At 32.3% G+C, this 25,000-nt stretch overlaps 1 protein-coding gene across 1 annotated transcript in view; it reads right to left on the bottom strand.

Moving 5' to 3' along the window:
- eif3hb (eukaryotic translation initiation factor 3, subunit H, b) overlaps positions 1-25,000 on the bottom strand; it is a 92,571-nt gene that overhangs the window by 4,043 nt on the left and 63,528 nt on the right. The window contains exons 4-7 of the mRNA XM_067411461.1: positions 24,039-24,138; positions 21,518-21,667; positions 5,105-5,225; positions 1,087-1,219 (exon numbers count right to left, since the gene is read on the bottom strand). Of these exons, the coding sequence (XP_067267562.1) occupies positions 1,087-1,219; positions 5,105-5,225; positions 21,518-21,667; positions 24,039-24,138 (504 nt within the window). The remainder of the gene's footprint in view (positions 1-1,086; positions 1,220-5,104; positions 5,226-21,517; positions 21,668-24,038; positions 24,139-25,000) is intronic.

The raw sequence follows: 25,000 nt of genomic DNA, 5'->3' as shown, positions 1-25,000 counted from the left end.
TTTTAATTGGAATTAAATGAAAACTAAAATTACCTAAAACTATAAATTAAATTAATAAATTAAACCTAAATATTTTAAACCTAAGCAATATTTAAAAAAAAAAATAATAATAATAATAAAATGACAAAAAGCACATAATGAAATTACTAAAAAAATAATTAAAATTAACATTAAAAGTAAAATATAAAAATAAAAGCTAATTCAAAATATTAATAAAACTATAATGAAACTAACATAACACTATACACCATATACAATAATAATAAATTAAATATATATTTTTTAAACATTTTTTTTTAATTTATTAAAATATTGTATTTTAATTTTTCCCAGGTTCTTTTATTTTTCACTATTTTAATTGAAATTATATTTCACATAAAAATACTTAAATATATTTATTATTATTTATATAATATTATTACCTAAAACTAAAATGGAAATATAAATTAAACTTTTATATTTTAAACCTACGCAACATTAACAGATAAAAAGCACATAAAGAAATTACAAAAAAAATGAAATAGTATTAACATTAAAACTAAAATATAAAAATAAAAGCTTATTCAAAATAATAATACAACTATAATAAAACTAAAATAACACTATACACCATATAATATAGTAATAATAATAATAATAACAAATTAATTCTATTTTTAAAAAATATATATATTTTAATTGATTACTCTAATTGATTAATTGATTTTATTGTATTTTTATTTTTCCAAGGTTATTTTATTTGTCACTATTTTAATTGAAATTATATTTCACATAAAAATATTTAAAATATATTAATTATTATTTATATTATATTATCATTACCTAAAACTAAAATGGAAATAAATATAAATTAAACCTAAATAGTTTAAACCCACACAATATTAACAGACAAAAAGCACATAATGAAATTACCAAAAAAAAAGAAAAGAAAATAATAAATAATAAAAATAATAAAATAACACAATATACCATATATAATAATAATTTTTTAACTATTTTAGTTTAGTATATTTCGTGTAAAAATATATTAACTATTATTTTAAAATATGAATATGAATGAAAGTGAGTGCAGGAAGGATCACATACTGGCGATGAGCAAGGTGTCCATGCGTGGAGGCGGCTGAGGAGGCTTGAACATCTTGCTCAGGTCTTCCTCAGGAAGCGGAGGCTCCCCTCGGCTCTGTCTCTGCGCGTTCTCCTGCTGACGCCTCTGAACGTACTGCAGCACAGGGATGAAGAGCACACGGTTATTCTGAACTTTAACCTCTGAATTAAAGCTTCTAAAGATGGCCATGACAGGCCGGAAGAGGAGGACGAAAGAGAAGACTGATGGTGTATTTAACAGCAGGTGAAGATGATTAGATTTGATCAAAGAAATGAGTAAATAAAGAGAGAATCGCTGTGTCACTACAGTTTCAGAGGAATTTGGGAGGTCACATGTACTTCAATCAATCAGGAAGTTCAGAGTCCAGCGCAGAGCGAGGCCATTACCGTCTCATTCAGACCTTGATACACAGCCACCCAATAAATCTCTTCTAACTTCACTGACTTTATAGAGTCAGTCGGGCCGATTCTGAACGATGCTAGTGATTGCCTTGGCACAAAAATCCCAGACACTCTCGCTTAAATAGGAAAATTTGCAGCCTTGACAAGCCTAAACTTGGGTGAACTTTATGTTTCACATTAAAAGTCAAGAAATGATATCACTTTGCATGTATAGAAACTATTTTTAGGACCATTACGAGGTTTTGTTAGTTTATTTTGTTAATTAAAATCAGCTTAAAGAGGTCATGAATTGAGAAATCAACTTTTCTTTGAGCTTTTGATATATAAGAGATCATCTTACTATAAGAAAATCCTGTAAGTTTCAGAACTGAAAACTTCCTTGTTAGTCCAATAAAAGCTTTTATTGTCTCGTCCCGGAATGTGCCTATCTATGGTGAAACCCCGCCTCCGCAGAAGAAATCAACGCCTACTTCATCATTACAGCGTTAGCTCCGCCCACTGGTGTGTTAGTGAGATGAGAAGAGCGATACAGGACTAAAATAACATTACCTTTCAAAGCATCCTAATGCAGGAATATGGTTATTTGGTCTCAGTTGAGCTTTATTATTTGTATTCAATGCATTTCACTGTGGATTCTTTAGTAAATCAATCGCATTTCGGGGCAAACAGACTTTTACGATATGAACTCGACAGTAATGCAACAACATGTCAGTAACTGTGTTCATTCTAATGCCTGATCTGATATTAATGATTCATGTACAGTCACATGATCTTTGTCTGTGTGTCAGTAAATCAAACCAGTGACTAAACGCTCAACTTCACCTTGTTTCTCTTAGTAGGATGAAAATAATCTGTTATTTAAATTGTGATTAAATTATATATAGAAAACGATCAAAGAACGCTCCCTTTACAATCGCTGGAGCTGTCAATCAAACAGTGCGAGTTTATTAGTGACCAAAACTCGTTTTATTCAACAAATCTCTTAGTTACATCACATTTGCATTGTTAGTAATGATGAAAGCATTCGTTAGTGTGCAGAAATTGAGTTTCAATGACGAGATCTCTGCTTTCATGAGCTCAACAACATGTCTGTGATCAACTACATGTTCATCACTGCAACCTTTCATTCCACAATCTAAATATAATGCTTTTCACAAGTAGTTAACCTTGAGAGCTCTAATAGTAAAAATGTGCTAAAAGTTTTTGAGAGAGTAATACTGAGCTATTTTATATGCAAAGATGTCAGCCAATCACAGCAGTGGGCGTTTACACTGAAGTCTCACAGCAGACACGCCCCTTAAAACAGAGCGTTCAAATAAAATAAGAGTAGGAAAATTCCTTATTTCTAAAATATGACCTTTTTTGATGTTAAAAACATACTAACATTATAAGTGCACTCTAGGAAACATTAGTAAACAATAAAACAATGCAGTTCATGACCCCTTTAAATACTTTACAAAATTACAACTTTGGGTCTATCAGATTTTTTATTTTTTTATTTAAAATAAATGAATACTTCAATTCAGCATGGATGCATTAAATTGATCAAAAATGACAGTAAAGACATTTACAATGTTACAAAATATTTCTATTTCAAATAAATGATGTTCTTTTGAACTTTCTAATTCATCAATGAATACAGAAAAAAATCTGTTTTCAAGTGATAAACGTTAATTCAGCATAATTTTTTATTATTATTAAATATTCGAAATATTTAATTTTATATTTATATTAAATTTGTATAAAATTAAAGGTGCCCTCGAATGAAAAATTGAATTTACCTCGGCATAGTTGAATAACAAGAGTTCAGTACATGGAAAAGACATACAGTGAGTCTCAAACCCCATTGTTTCCTCCTTCTTATATAAATCTCATTTGTTTAAAAGACCTCTGAAGAACAGGTGAATCTCAACATAACACCGACTGTTGCGTAACAGTCAGGATCATTAATATGTATGACCCCAATATTTGCATATGCCAGCCCATGTTCAAGGCATTAGACAAGGGCAGCCAGTATTAACGTCTGGATCTGTGCACAGCTGAATCATCAGACTAGGTAAGCAAGCAAGAACAATAGCAAAAAATGGCAGATGGAGCAATAATAACTGACATGATCCATGATATCATGATATTTTTAGTGATATTTGTAAATTGTCTTTCTAAAAGTTTCATTAGCATGTTGCTAATGTACTGTTAAATGTGGTTAAAGTTACCATTGTTTCTTACTGTATTCACGGAGACAAGAGCCGTCGCTATTTTCTTTTTTAAACACTTGCAGTCTGTATAATTCATAAACATAACTTTATTCTTTAAAAATCTCTCCAACAGTGTAGCATTACCCATTAGCCACAGAGCACAGCCTCAAACTCATTCAGAATCAAATGTAAGCAATATAACAGTATACTATACTCACATAATCCGACGCATGCATGCCGAACAATTTGTAAAGATCCATTTGAGGGTTATATTAGCTGTGTAAACTTTGTTTATGCACTGTTCTAGGCAAGCGTGAGCTCCGTGGGCGTGGAGCAGGAGAATTAAAGGGCCAGTAGCCCTGAATCGGCTCATTTATTATGATGCCCCAAAATAGGCAGTTAAAAAAATTAATTTAAAAGAATCTATGGGGTATTTTGAGCTGAAACTTCACAGACACATTCAGGGGACACCTTAGACTTATATTACATCTTTTAAAAAAAAGTTCTATGGGACCTTTAATTTTGTGTATGTATTTATTCATTGGTGTAAATGGGGGGAAATGTGTTTAATGTCACAATGCAAGTATTCTTAGATTTCTTTATGTAAAAATAACATTTCTTATTTTTGTATTTTTGGGGTGAAATATGATCCAAACATTTCTTGACAGTTTTCATGAGAAACACCCTTTATAGTGCATATTAACAAATAAGCACTGATTTAAGAGTAAAAATCTTTAATTGCTAAAACTGCAAACAATCCTCCAAAGTACGGCCCTGTGTCTCTCAAACAAAGCTTTGATTATAGCCTCAGAGCTAATTCCTGGGTTTGAGTTGCACAGTTTCATCAATTACGACTGTGATATAATTATATCTTCCAGAGAATAACATCAAGAGTGAAACATCAAGCCTCATCAGCCGCTCATTCAGCCTAAGCCCCTTATTGTGATCTTTGTGGTGACAACCTGTTTTCCCACCAGCAGACATCAGGATAGTAAAGCTACCATTAACGGTAACTAGCGTTTACATGCTTATGATGGCTCTCATCCAACCAGAACATCAAAGCATTTAAAAGTGAGCGGTGTATCAGCGTCACACTCGTCACAGCACGCTCCCGTGTCTCTGTTCCTCTTTTTATCCCAATTCTTCAGTCTGGCAGCTGAAAACCCCATCACTTGAAAGCAGGGTTATTACCATTAACTAAAAATAAACATAAAATGTGTATATATTATATATTATATATATATATAAATAAAAAATTTAAAATAAAAGCTAATTCAAAACTAAAACAACACTGCATTAAAGTACGAGCACACTTTTCTCAGCAGCAGCTTGATTTGAGGCATCATGACACAAACGGTGAAATCTCTACATGAGAAGACAGGTGTCTGCGTTTGATGGATCACCTGATGTTTCTGTTGCTGCTGTTTGCTGAGACTGCGGCAGTGGTTGTTGTACTTGACGATGTCCTGACTCATGTCGTCCACGCGGTCCATCAGCATCTGCAGGCTCTTCTCTAGATGAGAACTGTAGAGGAACAACAAAATATAAAATATTTATATTTATATATATATATATATATATATATATATATATAAAATAGGCTGGTCTGCCTCAGCGCTCTAACAGCGCTCGTTAATGTCAAAATGACAGCCAATCAGATCAAAGAAGGCGGGACTTAATCTTAAAGTGTGAATTCCAATGCAACATTTTAGTTTTTACAGTGAAAGAGTATGTGCGTGGTAAGATTTAAGTAGCTAAACATTAAATATATGACAACTGTTTTAGGATGGATGTGTTTAACGACCCACAATAACACAGTGATGCAAACTACTCAACTTTTTTATGGAATTTCTCCATTTTGAATTGAAAATATGCCATCAATTACCTGACGAGACAAGATGTTTTTTACATTTCTGACATACAAACAAGAGTGAACGTGTGCATATTTTTAAATAAAATATTATTTGCGAAGAATGGACTTGGAACTTCTTTTACTGTTCTTATTTCTTCTTTATTCCCTTAAATCCATTTTAATCCTTTAATTATTTAATTTCTTTGAATAAAAATACCAAAAAACAAAAAACAAAAAAAAAAACACCTTTGGTCACCCCCAATGTTCAAGACATGGTAACGGCCTTGTAATGCACTATGGAGAAACTCAAGTTAAACCAAAAAGATATCTGGCTAATTCTTGCGTTCACAGGTCATCCATAAAATTACTTTTATATTATCATCCAAATTATATTTTCATCCAGGCTACAAACATCCTGACTGTTTGATGTGTAATGACATACATTTAAAAAAACAAAACAAAACAAAAAAAAACAAGAAAAAACAAAGCCATACTGGTAATAATAATAATAATAATAATACTTTTTTCTCATTACAAATTAAATGAAAGTTTACATTAAAATTGTTAATTTTTTTAATGTTTTAGAATAGAATTTTTATGGTTGCATTTATTTGATTAAAAATACACTTTTTAATATTTTTTAACAGTAATATTGTGAAATATTATTACAATTTAAAATAACTGTTTTCTATTGTAATATAATATAAATTGTCATTTATTCCTGTGATCAAAGCTGAATTTTCAGCATCATTACTCCAGTCTTCAGTGTCACATGATCCTTCAGAAATCATTCTAATATGCTGATTTGCTGCTCAAGAAACATTTATGATTATTATCAATGTTGAAAACAGTTGTGTACTTTTTTAGAAAATAGAAAGTTCAAAAGAACAGCATTTATCTGAAATACAAAGCTTCTGTAGCATTATACACTACCGTTCAAAAGTTTGGGGTCAGTAAGAATTTTTATTTGTATTTTTTTTTAAAGAAATTAAAGAAATGAATACTTTTATTCAGCAAGGATGCATTAAATCAATCAAAAGTGGCAGTAAAGACATTTATAATGTTACAAAAGATTAGATTTCAGATAAATGCTGTTCTTTTGAACTTTCTATTCATCAAATAATCCTGGAAAAAAATATTGTACACAAATATTTTGTACAATTGTACACATTAAATGTTTCTTGAGCAGCAGATCATCATATTAGAATGATTTCTGAAGGATCATGTGACACTGAAGACTGGAGTAATGATGCTGAAAATTCAGCTTTGATCACAGGATATAAATTACATTTTCAAATATTTTCAAATAGAAAAAAGTTATTTTAAATTGTAATAATATTTCACAATATTACTGTTTTTACTGTATTTTTAATTATATAAATGCACCCTTGGTGAGCAGACGAAACTTCTTTTAAAAACATTAAAAATCTTACCAATCCCAAACTTTTGAATGGTAGTGTGTATATTATAAATATATTCCTGTGATTCCAATCTTCCTAAATGTAGGTAGTGTCTCTAAATATTTTTAAAACATGATATTTTTGTTTTGAACACAAAACACACTAAATTTGGTTTAGAAAAATAAGGCAGATAAAATACTGTATATTATACAATTTTGCTAAAACTTTATCTTGTTTTGAATAACATTTACCTGAAAACAAGACACAAATACTGCAAATTATCATTTTTAATTTCTATAGTAATAATATTGTTTATTCATTGCTGGAGAATAACAGGTTTTTGCTCATAGCACATTACTATTGAAAAGTCAGCATGCTCAAATTCACTTACGAATGATCAGACATGTAAAACTGTGCCAGTATCTCGCCAACGCCAAAAAGATGAAAATCTTATGGGAACGTCAAATGATCAAAGCACATCTTAACCATCAACAGAGTAACACAGAATTAAAAAAAGCTGATAGCATGGATTCCTCATTAATAATTCATCCTATTCCGACTACATCAAAAACATTTGCATGTATCATGTGATATGCAAATCAGGTCCCACTGTAACTGTAGTAGAATGATATCCATATTTTATATCAGGACAGCAGGGATGAGGAAAATGTCTTCAAAAGTGGTTTATCTGTTCTTGGTAAACCCCATTAACAACAAATTAGCCTCGCCAGCATGTTCCATTAATCTTACAGAAATGTGCTGGACGTATGTGGGGAAGTGAGATCCCGCGGGTGCGGACAAAGCAGGAGCAGCTCTCTATCATGCACGAACATGTATACCCTGGTGCACATCCACACAGAGATTGATGTTAACACCAAGTCAACTAGTAAGGTCCATGTGAAACAACACTACAAAGAAATCTCTCATTAGCCGCTGGAAAAATCCAGATAAAACCAGTTTAGTCTTTTGCAACCTGTCAAAGTTGGTCATTATCCAGTCCACGCTAGCAGATCTTGGACAGCAACAAATTTAACCTGGTTGACAAGCCCCGAACAGCTAATGAACTTTACTTCTTGCCATGTCTGTTTCTGTATGCATGTATGTACACTGACATTCAGAAGTTTGGGCTCAGTATGTGTTTTTTTATTCAGCAAGGACACGTTAAACTGATCGAAATAAAGACATTTTACAACAACTGTTTTCAACACTGGTTTATAAGAAGAAAATGTTTCTTGAGCAGCAAATCATATTAGAATGATTTCTGAAGGATCATGTGACACTGAAGACTGGAGTAATGATGCTGAAAATTCAGAGGAAAAATGTATATTTTAAAATATATTTAAAGTTTTTTTAAGTCTGTATATTTACAGTTTTTACTATTTTTGATCAAATAAATGCAGCCTTGTTGAGCACGAGACTTCTTTTAAATATATATATATATATACAAAATCCTAAAATTCAGCATTAGTAACTTACTTTTCACGGCATCAGTTGCACGCACACTCAATCTCAGAGAATCTCCCGTTCATCAGACTCAAGTGAATCGTTCACTGGAGAATCGTTCTGAACGGATCATGTGAATCAGTGAGCTGTTGAATCGAGTTCAGGTGACGATTTCTTCAGTTCAGCACAATGTGGAACAACATGAACTGTAATGAAGTGAAAAGTACGATATGCTTTGGAATTAATTGAAGTAAAAGTTTCCAAATTAAAAATACTTGGATAAATACTTTTTAAAAAAGTACAGTAACAAAATAAAAATTCTTCATTACCGTCGTCCACCACTGATATTGACACGTATATGTTATTATGCCCTTTGTGGTTTATTGCTTCAGTATACACAGATCTATTCAACATATGAATGCTAAAATGGGTCTGATGTGACAGAAAGCAAACCGTCTGAATACTAAAATAAAATGTTTCACAATAGCAAGACTCTGCTCCTTTGCAAAATGTTGATTTACATTCGATTTACGATGTTGTGACACTTCAGAAATGTAGACACCTTCACAACATTTACAAAACACAGAGAACAAGACCCAGAGGTCTGTGCGTCGAGAAAGAACACGAATTCAGATTAGTGCTGATGATGACCGCAGAAAATGGCGGTGAACAAAACAGACGAAATAACTTCAGGGAAGAAGAATGTACAATACTGTAAACCACATCTTAACTGGACTTTGAACAGCAAAAAAATAAATAAAAATCACATAGATTTTTTTTCCCTTTAACTGCCCCTACAGGGCAACTTATAGAGTTTGCTGGCTCTGCAAGTTTGGCAACAAAGCAAGCTTGTGGAGAAAGAAAGAAAGAAAAGAGTGTGTGTGTGTGTGTGTGTGTGTGTGTGTGTGTGTGTGTGTGTGTGTGTGTGTGGCCCTGGAAGCAGTTTTTAATGTTTCTTAGAGTCTTTCTGTGGAGGCGCGCCAGCTCTGATGAATGAGGGCAAGCATCCCTGTATGACCTCCATCTTTTACCATGCACCTCATTATTCAGAGTCCAATGAGCTCTATGGATCTTCCCCTGAACACACACACACACACACACACACACGTTTACTGTATATACCCACATACGACACACACTCCTGCTGTATGAATTCATAACCAAAGACACTCTAAAAATGTTGGGTTGTTTCAACCTATGTTTGGCTCAAATATGGACAAACCCAACCGTTGGGTTTAAAAATAATTATTTAAGAACATTTTAAACCAACAGTTGGGTTTGTGCATATTTGACACAAGCATGGGATAAAACAACCCAGGATTTTTTAGAGTGCACAACAAAAATTCACTTACACACACGCCAATACTTCTGTGCGTAATTATTTCTTTCAGGCCATAGAATTGTATTTTGATTTATTTATATTACAAAAAATATTTTTATTTCACCAATTATTAATTGATGTCATACATTTTTTTTGTACACTGAAAAATCCCGAAACCCAGCGGTTGTTTTGACCCAGTGGTTGGGTTAAATGTGTGCTCAACCTGCTGGTTTTAAAAATTACTGTATTTCTTGCTTTAAATTAACCAAAAATATGTTGGGAATTAACATTTATTAATGCTTAGTAAATGATTAAATTGCTTATTAATAAATGTTCACCTTTTGATTTTTATTGTTATTATCTAATATTTATTTCATTATTATTGTTGCCTCTAGTAATTATGTGTCTGATTGGTAATTTCCAACATATTTTGGGTTCATTTTAAGCTACAGTCACTTTTAAACAATAGTTGAGTTAAATAAAACTACCCAGCAGGTTGTTCAAACATTTATCCCAATTGCTGGTTTTGTCCATTTTCAACCCAACTTGGGTTGTTTTTGACCCAGCATTTTTTTTAGAGTGTAGAAAAAAAGGTAAATATGTAATCAATTAATAAATATATACACCATTAACAATGATTGTATTTTTATTTATTACAGCAATAATAAAATGTTAATTATTAATTATATTAATAATAAAAAATAGTTAACTTCACCTTGCTATTAAACTGAGAACATATTGTGATTATTAATATAATAATTAATGTTTTGAATTAGCTTTAACTTTAATATTTATTTCATTATGTGCTTTAGTTTTTTGTTTGTTTGTTTTTTATTTATTTCCAGTTAACAATTTTAGTGCTTCAGTTTATTGCCAAGTCAACATTTCTAATCTTCTATTATTTTCAACTAATATTTATATTTTATTTCAGCTTTATTTCAAATAAAGAGAAATGCTTTTAATAGTTTTAGTTAACTATAAAAACTTTGATTATATCAAACAAACCAACCTACGGAAGAGGATTAGGGCCAAGCAATAATAAAAAAAATAAAGCCATCTCGAGATTAAAGTTGTTAAATTTCAAGAATAAAGTCATTAAATTATGAGAAAAAAGTCGTTAAATTACGAGAACAAATTCGTTAAATTATGGGAAAATGTCGTTAAATTTCGAGAAAAAAGTCTAGATAAAATGTTGAGAATACAGTCATTAAATTATGACAAAAAACTCGTTAAATTTCAAGAAAAAAAGTCTATAAAATGTTGAGAATAAAGTCATTAAATTATGAGAAAAAAGTCGTTAAATTACGAGAACAAATTTGTTAAATTATGGGAAAAATGTTAAATTTAGAGAAAAAAGTCATTAAATTATTTAAATTATGAGAAAAAAAGTTGTTAAATTACGAGAACAAATTTGTTAAAATATGAGAAAAATGTCATTAAATTTCAAGAAAAAAAGTCGAGATAAAATTGAGAATAAAGTCATTAAATTATGAGAAAAAAAGTCGTTAAATTTCAAGAAAAGTCGGTAAAATGTTGAGAATAAACTCATTAAATTACGAGAACAAATTTGTTAAAATACAAATTTGTTCTCAATTTAATTACTTTTTCCTCAACATTTTTCTCAACTTTTTTCTCGTAATTTAACGACTTTATTCTCAACATTTTATCTCAACTTTTTTTTTCTAAATTTAACAAGTTTTTTCTCGTAATTTAACGACTTTTTTCTAAACATTTTATCTCGACTTTTTTCTCGAAATTTAACGACTTTATTCTCAACATTTTATCTAGACTTTTTTCTCAAAATTTAATTACTTTTTTCTCGTAATTTAATGAGTTTATTCTCAACATTTTATTTAGACTTTTTCTCGTAATTTAACAACTTTAATCTCGAGATGGTTTTATTTTTTTATTATTGCTTGGCCCTAATTCTCTTCCGTACCAACCAACCCATAATGTTTATTATTTTAAGAATAATTAAAAAAAAAATACTTTATTCATAATTTTTACTTGCAAGGATGTCTCCAACATGATTTATCTAATGTAGTCCCTAATTTACAGAGAGCGAGAGCTCAGTAATACACACACACACACGTTCAGCCCTATCTGCATCTCCTGGCTTTCATTAGCATATTTAATAACATTTCACCATTTCTGTTTCTCACTCAGTCTGAAACAAACACAAACAAATCAAAACAAAACTCTGCTGATCTAAAACGGGCTTCATGAATAAACCGCCGGCGACTGCGGTCTCAAATGATTCACTGAATATTAGCATCCCTTAAAAAACAGTTGGAAGTTGTTTATCTTCTATTTGATTGGGAAGGAAAACACCTTCCATGACGGAAAGTTACTGATGTGGCGTCACACGGGGGAACGTGGTGTCCCAGTAAAAGCTGAACCGCAGGAGAAAGGTGACTCATTAAAATCACACCGTCCTATTTCAGAGCACTATTGACGGAAGGTTTGGGTCATCTGGAGTCATCGAGACAGCATAACACACCACACACCAGCCAAAACACACAACCAACAGTCTAAAGCACTCCTCTGAACACGTGACGGTAACGTGACACAGACAACGAGAGCTGCAGGTCAACCATGAGAACTTTTGAAGCTTTGGGAAACGATTACAACAAAGCAGACAATCCAGATGTGACGTGAAGAGTCACCGAATCAGATTGGATTTATCCAAACAAGACAGGATGAAACTCACAATATTTGTTCATCTACACTAAAAGAAAAATATATCAAGGCACCCAAAAAAGAAATTCATATTCATACAACAAATGTATTTTTAAATAATATTCTGGTAACTCTTTTCAATACGATAGATTTGTGTGAGGATAAAAAAAAAAACACATTTAAGTAGCTATTTAATGAATAATTATTTAATCTTACACCCTGGTTAGCACATCTGATTCAGGAACAAATAGTTGTTTTGAGTCAGATCTTTTCAATGAATCAGTTGATTCAGTTCACAAAACAAGTCTAAATGATTTGTTTGTGATTTAGAATGATTCGGTTCTTGAGTTCAACTCACTGGACGAGAAGATCACTTCAATTTTGAGGTATTCTTAACACAAATCATGTGACTTCAGACTTTGAATATTTCAAGGATTATAATCTACATTTAAAAAAATGCTGGGTTAAAAACAACCCAAGTTAGGTTGAAAATGGAGAAACCCAGCAATTGCTTTGTTTTGAACCAACCTTTTATTTAACTCAACTTGTTTAATAATGACTATATCTGGCTTAAAATGAACCTAAACTAGGTTGGAAATGAAAAATCAAACATAATTACTAGAGGCAATAATAATAATCAAAAGTGAAGCAATTTAATAAACGTTTATTGTTTAATTATTATTCATTAAACTAATTAATAAATGTTCATTTCCAACATATTTGGGTTCATTTTAAGCAAGAAATATGGTCATTTTTAAACAATAGTTGAGTTAAATAAAACTACCCAGCAGTTCTTCGTGATCCCATGTTTCAAACTTTAGTTAGTGTGTAATGTTGTTGTTAGAGTATAAATAAAATCTGTAAAATTTTAAAGCTCAAAGTTCAATGCCAAGCGAGATATTTTATTTAACAGAAGTCGCCTACATCGAACGGCCCGTTTGGACTACATCCCTCTACTTCCTTCTTTAATGACGTCACTAAAACCTCCGCCCACAGGAATACACAAAAAAAGGGGGCGTGGTCTTGTTGCGCTCCCACGGATAAGAGCAAGAGTTTCGTTTGTAGAGTGTGTTTGTCGCCATGTTGTCGAAACGCTGTTATTTTCATCCCGCAGTCCAATCACCTTTGTTTGGCCTTCCCAGGGACGCTGTACTTAGAGATCAATGGTTACAATTTATGTTTAACTCGGTTCCCGAAAATTATAATTGTGGTATCATTACTGCAATAGTTAATGTTGGACTGCAGTGCACATAATGGCCACAAGAGGGGAGTATGTTTATGTATATGGCTGTTTTCCGTATGAGGTACTCTTCTGAGTGAGTGCTAACGTTGTACATTTTCTGTCGCTGCTTGTGGAGATTAAAGAGTTCAGTCTCTCTGGAATTATTGTCTTTTGTGTTCATTCGGCACAACACCACAATAATCCACATGTAAAACTATGTGCAGCACACGTTATGGTAAGAGGCGTGACCTTTCCGGGCAAGGAGCGCTAAACTGCTGTCGAATCACAACACAGGAACCGCTGGCACAATCAGAACTCGTTACGTATTTCTGAAGGAGGGACTTCATAGAACAAGGAAGTCATCAGCCCGTTTTTATGACAGTGGAAACAGCGGTATACAGATAAGTAAATTATGTGAAAAATACTGTTTTTTTACACGCGAAACATGAACACATGTTATATTGCACACTATAATCACAATCAAAGCTTCAAAAAAAAACACGAAAAACGGGACCTTTAACCCAACCACTGGGTTTGTCCATTCTCAACCCAACTTGGGTTGTTTTAGACTGTAATATTAAGTGAATATTATGTTCTAATAAATATTAAATTATATAAAGTATTTAAGTCGCTTTATATAGTTTTAATTCACTATATTTCTGTCCACTGTATTTTTATGAAACCCAGCCCCCAATTAAACCCAGCCCTAAATTAAATTAAATTAAATTAAATTAAATTAAATTAAATTAAATTAAATTAAATTAAATTAAATTAAATTAAATTAAATTAATAAATATAAAAAAAAAAAAATACTTTGAATATAACATATATATCACAACTGTCGGGCGGAAACATCATCTCTCCAAAATCGCTCTTTTCTGGAAATTTTCTGGAAGTTGACCAGCAAAATGTTGGACATACGTGTTTTTCCACCATTAGAACGGCCACATCTGAGGCAGTAAGTGAATCGCATTACATTTTCATCAACTTACAGATTATAAAGTTTATGTGGACGCTCAATTTTTTCTGTCATTTGGCAAAAATCACATTATAAAAGATGAAGTGCTTCACGCAGGCTTTTAAAGAGCCGTTCACACAGAACGTGTTTTTCTATTCCAACACACTACTTTTCCATGGTTTTTCTATGTAAACCCACGCTAGACAGATGTGTATGACCTTTACACCATGTTTTTAAGATACCATGTCAAGTTAAAAGAATTTCAACTTTTACATGCAGCGCCGCTCATCAATGTCAGTTCCAAAACAGTGGACCAATCAGAAGAACTCAGAGGCGGGGCAAGCGTTGCGATTTTCGGATTACAGTAGCAAGTTGCCATGGCAACTGTTTTATTTGTTCGTTATTGCATCGTCACAAAAGCGCGTCTCAAGATCCTCTGCGCAACACTTTCTTTAAAACCATTGCTGAGCGCTGGGTCTCACGTTTTTAGACACAAAGATGCGTTCTGTGTGAACGAGCCCTAAGACAGTATTGCTGTGACTCGATGACAAACGCTAGACTAAATACATATATACATAAATACATAAAACATCAGATATAAAGCATTTCTTGAGTAAAGAAAACACTGAACTTATTCAGTCAACCGGTTCTTAATTCACGATTGCATTGCAAACAAGCAAAGATGTTACACTTAATTCATGATAGAGGTGGGCGGAGTTATGAGGTTCGACTGACAGTTTAAGGAGCCAATGGAGTTACAAAGTTTAGTCGCAAGCTCTTTTTAATACTTTTCATTGGTTAAATACTTGCAAAACCCACAGACAGACATAAAGGATGACCAATAGTAATGATTTTTTTTTTAAAATAAAAACGACTAAATGTGGAGATCTGTCCCGATAAAGCTAAATATATACTTTTATGGTAATTAGCTGGTTAGGAAAACAACACAGGCATCAATGAAAGAGATAAACACAAAAGCATTGTGGGCTCACAGAAACCCTCTTATTCTACAAGAGCAACTGTGCTCTAGTGTTCCTGGAGTCAACCAGAGTGAGGACTGCTTGGATTTATGTCGAGGAAATGATCAGAGGCGCCCGCTCTCATTCCTGGCCAATTAAAGGGAGGCTTAAGGCCAAACAGATTCCAATGATGTGTCCAGATCATTGAGGAGAGTCAATGAAGTCCAGCAGAGCACTCTGGGATAGCGGATCATGGAGTTTAGTGGTTTCAGCCCAATACCACTGCATTGACATCCATGATGGATTCGCTCAACTCAAGGGGGCTGATTTTGTTTTCAGATTAAGCATGAGCCCCATCCTGAGTATCCAAGCACAGATATATATCTGGGAGGTGATCTACAGTCTGAATCACTGTGGATCTGGGCTTCCCCCTGCTACACACACAAACACACACTACCAGGGTGCCAAGAACACGAGAAAAGGTGGAGAAGAAAATAATAAAAGGAACAGAAAAGGGTTAGCACTGGACCCACCAGAGGGTTGAGCTCATTTTAAACTGGGGCCTTTGCCGTCCCAGACGTACAGATTCTCACACACCCACCCAAATCACGGCTCCACGCCAAAGTACTGTAAAACTCATAATTCTTTTTTTATTTCACTAAAAAAAAATGCAATTTGATTTCACCCCCAGAAGAGGAGGGTAGGTTTGCTGGGAAGGGAAGGATGGGAGAGAGAGAGAGAGGAAAGACAGGGAGGTATTGTGTTAGTGAGGCTGCGGTGGTTCAGTGTTTGCTTTGGTTTCTAGGGTAACACCAGACTGCAAAGAGATAACTTAAACAGATGTGGAGGGAGAGACGAAAAAAAGAAATCAGGAAAAATAACGAAACAGAAAAGCCACAGATAAATCCGCCTTGTCTGAGAGTGTTTCTGGTATTTTGGTGTTTAAAGAGAGCCAATCATGTCCAGAGAGAGAGACAAACCAGCGACAGACAGAGGAGAGATTCAAAGGAAAGAAAAAAAAACTGAAGAAAGAATTGTAAGAAATTCATCTGTTTTACTGATTAAAAGAAAAATCTGAGTATATAAATATACAAAGGAGGGTAGGCATGCAGTAATGGCTGTCAGAATCATGAAAAAGTGCTGCAATAAATGAAAATTGACAGTAATTTGTTTGTTCATGTCATGTGCAGTGTAAGCAACATGGAAATATGATTGATGATTTTCTTTAAAGATTGTAAACAATTATTAGGTAATATGACAAGAATATAATAATCTAAATATTAATTCATTAAATATTATTACAAATTATAGAATTCATGTCCACTTCAATTTTCCACAGTATTTTTATGGAACCTATAAAATAAAATAAAATAAAATAATAAAATAAAATAAAATAAAATAAAATAAAATAATAAAATAAAATAAAATAAAATAAAATAAAATAAAATAAAATAAAATAAAATAAAATAAAAATGTCCACTTCAATTTTAATGAATAAAATAAAGAGGTTATTAATTAAAATTAAAGAATTTATGTCTACTTTAATTTTCCACAGTATTTTTTATGGAACCTATCCCAAATAAAATAAAATAATAAAACAAAAGAAATTAAAATAAAATAATTAGAAATAGAGTTTGTCCACTTCAATTTTAATGAAAAAATTAAATAAAATGAATTAATTAATTTAATATTATTAGAAATTAAAGAATTTATGCCCACTTTAATTTTCCACAGTATTTTTATGAAACCTAGTCCTTCTAAAATAAAAATAAATAAATAAATAATATAAATTAAATTAATATTATTAGAAATTAAAGAATTCATGTCCACTTAAATTTTCCACAGTATTTTTAAAGGGTTAGTTCACCCAAAAATCACCCTCATGTCGTTCCACACCTTTAAGACCTTCGTTCATCTTCAGAACACAAATTAGGATATTTTTGTTGAAATCCGATGGCTCAGTGAGACCTGAATAGCCAGCAATGACATTTCCTCTCTCAAGATCCATTAATGTACTAACAACATATTTAAATCAGGTCATGTGAGTACAGTGGCTCAATATTAATATTATAAAGTGACGAGAATATTTTTGGTGCACCAAAAGAAAAATAAATAAATAAAAATAACGACTTATATAGTGATGGTCAATTATTTATAAGAAGCTTCAGAGCACAAATGAATCAGCGTATCGAATCATGATTCAGATCGCGTGTCAAACTGCCAACAGCTGAAATCACGTGACTTTGGCGCTCCGAACAGCTGATTCGATACACTGATTCATAACACTCTGAAGCTTCCTGAAGCAGTGTTTTGAAATCGGCCATCACTAAATAAGTCGTTATTTAGTTTTTTTTGGCACACCAAAAATATTCTCGTGGCATTATAATATTAATACTGAACCACTGTACTCACATGACCTGATTTAAATATGTTTTTAGTACATTAATGGATCTTGAGAGAAGAAATGTCATTGCTGGCTATGGAGGCCTCACTGAGCCATCGGATTTCATCAAAAATATCTTAATTTGTGTTCTGAAGATGAACGAAGGTCTTACGGGTGTGGAACGACATGAGGGCGAGTAATAAATGACATTATTTTCATTTTTGGGTGAATTAACCCTTTAAGTCTTGTTTAGAAGCTCATATTAGGACTTCACATTCTTCAAGTTGTAGCATCTAAAACACTCTTTCCCTCATACTGTACCATTCACATATATTTTAATCAAACATCCTGAAAGTTAAAAAAAGAACATTGATATTATTCGTCATGTGTGTGAATGCAGCTCTGCTTTCAGAGAGGGAGGTCATTATGAATGTGTCATGAGTCCTCGGCAGTGCGACGAAGGCTCCTTCCTTTCATCTGGAAAAAACAAATCTGGCAGGCCGAATTAAAAGAGGCAAATTAAAAAGATAAAATTCCCTTTCTAGTCAGCTGAGAGAGACCTTCAATCCCCTCTTGGACCTTTGACAATTCAAAAAGCAGCAGTAAAAATGAATGTTTCTGTCCCAAAAAGCATCATCTCAACCATAGCTGCTCCGGAAATAATTAATAGATTAAAATGATAATTGGAAACTCAATCCCCCCCCCCACCCCCACCCCCACATATCCTTACAAGCTGTATATGGAGAGTGAATTCAAATTAAGAAAAAATGAGAGTAGAAAAGAAATGAAATAATAAAAGTGTGTGAAATATTGATAGCATCTGATGTATTGTCTCATCTGCGAGATCAGTGAGGGCCGACCATGACAAACAGGGGAATTGAAGAAGAAAATTGACCAGCACAATGATCTATAGAAAACGATCATTCATAAGCGAGTCGGCTCCGCATTCAAAGCGCTCATATTAACATCTATTTCTCAATGTTGTATTTCACTCTTTAACACAGAAAAGAGCTGTTTATAGGGAGCGAAACGGAATGAAACAAGCCTTACTAAAAACCATTCAAATGCACAGAGAATATAAAGGATGTTTGTGTCTCCTGCAAAAAGTGGACTGGATTATAACTATCATTTTATAATTTAAGCTAATAATTTAATGTGTCAAATATTATTCCCAAACTGAGCGCTTGTTTTAGCCGACTGACCTCATGCACACTGTACGGTCGCCCTTTATTATGACCCGTCTATGTAAATCAGGGCTTATATTTACTCTGAGCATCATTAAACCTCAGAGAAGAGCAGGGTCTTCTAATGCACGAGGTAAAGATAACACATGACAGCTGTTTCACACCAACCGTCTCTTTCAGGGTCAGAGGAAACTCATTCGAATGTTTCATAATAATTATTTATATTTATTTTTTATTTATTGACAATTGGGCAAGATGAATTAGTCTGATGCAGGGTTATTATAGTGAACCGAAACTAAAATGATTAAAAATAAATAAATAAATTGTTGCATGAAGTAATATAAATGTTAACTGAAAAAATAATATATTTCTTAAATTTTATTTTAGTTAGTTTTCATTTATCATTTTCACTTGATATACTAAAATAAAATAAAAGTTGTGTTTATGACCTCATATTAGGACTTCATATTCTTCAATTTGCAGCAAAATAAAATAATAAAATAAAATAAAAGTATTGTTTTATGACCTCATATTAGGACTTCATATTCTTCAAGTTGCAGCAAAAATTAAATTAAAATAAAATAAAATAAAATAATAAAATAAAATAAAAGTCTTGTTTATGACCTCATATTAGGACTTCATATTCTTCAAGTTGCAGCAAAAAATAAATTAAAATAAAATAATAAAATAAAAGTCTTGTTTATGACCTCATATTAGGACTTCATATTCTTCAAGTTGCAGCAAAAAATAAAATAAAAATAAAATAAAATAAAATAAAATAAAATAAAATTAAATTAAATAAAAGTCTTGTTTACGACCTCATATTTGGACTTCCTATTCTTCAAGTTGCAGCAAAATAAAATAAAATAAAATTATAAAATAAATGTCTTGTTTATGACCTCATATTAGGACTTCATATTCTTCAAGTTGCAGCAAAAAATAAATTAAAATAAAATAATAAAATAAAAGTCTTGTTTATGACCTCATATTAGGACTTCATATTCTTCAAGTTGCAGCAAAAAATAAAATAAAAATAAAATAAAATAAAATAAAATAAAATAAAATTAAATTAAATAAAAGTCTTGTTTACGACCTCATATTTGGACTTCCTATTCTTCAAGTTGCAGCAAAATAAAATAAAATAAAATTATAAAATAAATGTCTTGTTTATGACCTCATATTAGGACTTCATATTCTTCAAGTTGCAGGAAATAAAATAAATTAAAATAAAATAAAAGTCTTGTTTATGACCTCATATTAGGACTTCCTATTCTTCAAGTTGCAGCAAAATAAAATAAATTAAAATAAAATAAAATAATAAAATAAAAGTCTTGATTTTGACCTCATATTAGGACATATTCTTCAAGTTGCAGCAAATAAAATACACTTTCCCATATAAGTCTTAATGTAACACTGAAAGCTAAAATACTAAAATAACTAAAACTGAAATAAAATTAATAAAAACTATACAGAAATATAAAAAAAAAAAAACTGACAAAAACAACTAAATTCCTAAAACTTTAACTGAAATGAAAATGGAAAATAAACAAATAAAAACATTTAAAATATTAATAAAAAATAATAGAATCTCAATGATACTAAAATAACACTGGTTTGATGTCACGGGGTTACAGTGATTTTAATATATTTCATTTATATATTTATATATATATATATATATTTATTCAGCATCATTACTCCAGTCTTCAGTGTCATGATCCTTCAGAAATCATTCTAATATAATGATTTGTTGAAAACAGCTGTGCTGCTTGATATTTTTATGGATTTTTTAAATAAATGGGCTTAATATTTAGAATATTTTATTTACAGTCCTCACAAACACAATCTGAGACCGATGGATTATTCTTAAACACACATACATTGCTAAAAGTAAATGATTTAGCAGCCGTCTACAAATGTTTTCACTTGTTATTGTTGAAGGCAGACAATGTGCTGCAGAAGTGACGTTTTAGTGATGCATAAAAAGGTTTGAATTTAGAGAGAGTAGGTTTTAGCACACGGTAAAACCCTCCCTGTAAATTGTGTCTTTAAATTCATCCGCGCATTTGTTCTGTCAGATAAAGGTAAGAGATGTCTCGCTTCTGTCAGAATCGAGAGTAAAGCGGCTTGTGAACTGTCATATCTGAATGTTCACTTCAAGTTCAAGAGGTAAAAAGTCTGAGGAGCGTCTAATGAACACCTTGCACAGCCTTTTATTTGGATAGTCTAGATTGAAAGCCATTAAAAGCAGACGTCACCAGGGCGGCACTGACCTCTTCATTACTCCTCATCAGAGATGACTTACCGCTAATGTGAGCAAGCATCATTAGGGATATCTCAGCGCTAGTATAAATTTACACACATTCACATTAGGAAATGCTTGGCTTGTATAGTAATGCGTGTGTGTGGTCAGACCTGCTGGAGAGGTTCAGGAGCTCGTGTTTGTCCGCAGCAGTGGATTTATCCTCCAGCTCCCACAGCAGAACGCTGATGAGATGAGAGTTCTTGATGACGATTGGAACCTCCTCGAACATGTGCTCGAATCCCACACTGGCCTTCTTAAGCCTGGACACACAGAGAAGAGACCGTCAGAATCTGGAAGCGACTCTTGTTAAAGATTTGACGTCACATTTTTTGATAACACGGTGACCAAAATAGCCGTAACGGTACACGTACTCGTACCGAAAATGTTCAATACGGGTCTTTTGGTTTAGTATGCATGCGTTTCCCCTCTAGAATGGACAATATTGTTAATTGAGATATACTTTGATGATGCAAACGCATCTGAAATAACAAGGACAGAGTGAGCTGATACATGCAGAGCTGCTACGATCACTCTAATTAAATGAGTGGATGATTTCAACTCTTCTCCATCACTAATCGCTCCATTAGAAAGGCACTCAAGGCTGATTAGGCAACTGATTTCAAAAGGCACTTTTTGAAACGGAGATGAAGTCAACAAATGAATGCGAGTCTGTATATGTGTGAAACAAGCTTTCTTCTGATCCATGCACACTTTATCCAGACTCTCTGCCAATCCATCATCCCACAATACGAGAATGCTAGATTTTGTTGGCAAAAATATATAATTGCTTTAACAAATATGGGAAAAGCTATATGACATATTTAATATAAGCATAAATTTAGGAATGTAATATAATATAATATAATATAATAAATATAATGGGTCAATGACGCGACAGGCCTTTTTTCCGAAGGCCTTAATAATAATTAAAAAACAAAGATATTTTATCCAAAGTATGTGAGGTAGTACAACTAGATCTGTTTTATTGAATCCAAAAGGTTTTAATTATATTTTGCAACATATAAAGGTATTTTAAAGATTTTGAAGCATCAAAAGGCCAAAACAGCCATTTCATTTGAGATTAAAATATCTTAAAATGTAATAAATGTATATATATTTTATATTCTGGCATGATTTTATAACATCATATATCAACATGGTGCAAAATGATATTAAAATTTGCTTTGTTATGAGAAAGAATGTCCGGAAAAATGAATTTCATTGATGTCATTCGGAGTAACCAATATAAAGGGGCCATTTTCATGTGACAGGATGTGACATCATTCAGACACCTGAAAAGGACCACATCAGGTCATTCGGTACAACCGCTATAAAACATGGAAAAAGTTGTAATATTTTAAAAACTTGTACTATAAAATGTTTGATTGTCCTTTTGCTAGATATCAGCCTGTTAGCATTGTTTGAAAATATCGTCATTTGGTGTAACCAAAAGTGTCATTCGGTAAAACCAAAATTTTGGTTAAACCAAATGACTTTTTTGGTTAAAATACTGTAAAAAAAAAAAAAAAAAAAAGACAAAAGCAGTGTTAATTGATTATAAAAACCACATAGTCTCATTGTTAACACTTTATAAATCTTCAAAATTAATTATATCTCCATTATGTATCTTTACACTTTTAAAAACCTTATTCGTTAATCTATAGAACATTTTGAAATGAAAAAAAAAAAGAAAATTCTATATTTAATATCAGTCCAACTAAAAAAATATATAATTAATAAAATATATTATAATAAATATTGGATTTTTTTAACCCTTAAATGCATGACTGTTTCACCAATCATTCTTACATACCTGTCGTGACAATATAAAACTCTTCTGATATTAGAGTAACAATTACAGAAGAATAAAATAAATCATATTTTGTTACCTTTTGGAGTTTGAAAGGGCTCGGTTTGAGCAGATGTTTTATGCCATCATCACTGTCCTCATCAGAGCTCATTTCCCAGTAAATTCAGCAAATAATGGGCTAGTTTTATGTTTGAGGTCACGAATATGAGCCCATTCGCAATCTCAAACGTATTCTCAAAGCTATATCATTTTCAACATCTTCAAAATTAATATTTCAATCGCTAACAGCTTCACCAGATCCATCCAGTAACAGTTACAATCATATTTGATTGCGTTCAGTACTTGCTCTGCAGTAAATCGCTGAGCCATTACATGTTTGTTTTATTATTTCGTTTTCTGTCTGAATGAGTCGTCACTTCATCATGGTGTATCAGACATTGACACCTTGTGGAATAAAGGTGAATTGCACTTTTTCCATCATCTAAGATTCAATTATTGTTGTGCAGAAAAAAATATACGTACACTCATACACACCTCGGGTCATTAGCGACCCTATACAATTTTTACACAAAATGAATACAAAAATAGGCATTCTTTTATAATTTTATGATTTTTTTCTTGTTATAATTTTTATAATGAATTGATTGAGGAATACTAAGAAGGTTGATGTCTAACTTTAAAAAATAAACGAGGAGGAGGGTAGTGAATGACGTCCCGGGTCACTAAAGACCCGAGGTATGCATTTAAGTGTTAAATAAATTTCTGTATTTAATATATTAGTCAACCTGCATTAACGCCACTCCCACATTTTAAAGGCTTACCCTTCTGATGAGAAGTCCTTCTCTTTACAGATCTCCATGAGTTTGGGGGTCAACCTGTAGGCCTTCAAACACAAAGAACCCTGGGCCGTCTTAATGGGATCTGCAGAGAAAGAGAACCAAAGACAAAACATGGATGACTGTTCTGAAGACAACAGACAAACCAAAGTGTTCCCACTTACTACTGTATATAAGCTTCAGAAAAAAAACATCTTTGGCATGAGCAAAAACAAACAACAGCAATAAAGGCTGTTAAACAAATTGAAGATGGACAAATATTTCCAGTCAGCTCTGCCTGTTATCGGTTATCCAAAGACAGGATTTATAGAACGGTATTAAATGTATTTAAATGGTGAAAAGATGATCGTCTGCCTTTTCATACCGTCTTGACAATAGCATAAGAACGGCAATCAAAAGACAACTCAAGGAGATCTCTCAAGATCTGCTCAGACAGGTAAGATTCTTCTTCAAGTGTCTGTTGAAATGAAGAGGAATGAATCAATATCAGGTTTGAGGATGTTTTTATGCTCCACTTCTGAGCACCATCCACAATGACTTCTGCAACTACAGTGCACACAACTTCAAATGAACAGGTGCTTGCCAGTGGAAAAGGTGTTTTTAGTGTGTTGCATTGTGGGATGTTGTGACTCTATAGCATATCTCTTATTTTGTAATTACTTCATGGCTGCTAAAAAGTATGTTCTAGTATGAATGTGTGTAGTTGTAGTATGAATCTGGACGTACTACATCTGCCATGTTGTTATCATCATGTGACCTTCCATTACTTCATCGCCATTCACAAATCCTCTCCCGTGGCCTCATGGGATAGTAAAGTGTACATCATATGCACACTTCAGAATCTTGCAGGGGACTTTTTGATTTTTTTTTATGAGTACTATGAATTCTTCTTTTGTCACATACTGTTTTTCGCCTACTATATAGTAGGTAAGTATGTGATTTCAGAT

The sequence above is a fragment of the Chanodichthys erythropterus genome, chromosome 15 (genome assembly GCF_024489055.1).
Source record: "Chanodichthys erythropterus isolate Z2021 chromosome 15, ASM2448905v1, whole genome shotgun sequence".
NCBI lineage: Eukaryota > Metazoa > Chordata > Actinopteri > Cypriniformes > Xenocyprididae > Chanodichthys > Chanodichthys erythropterus.
This window is presented reverse-complemented; position numbering and strand designations above follow the sequence as displayed.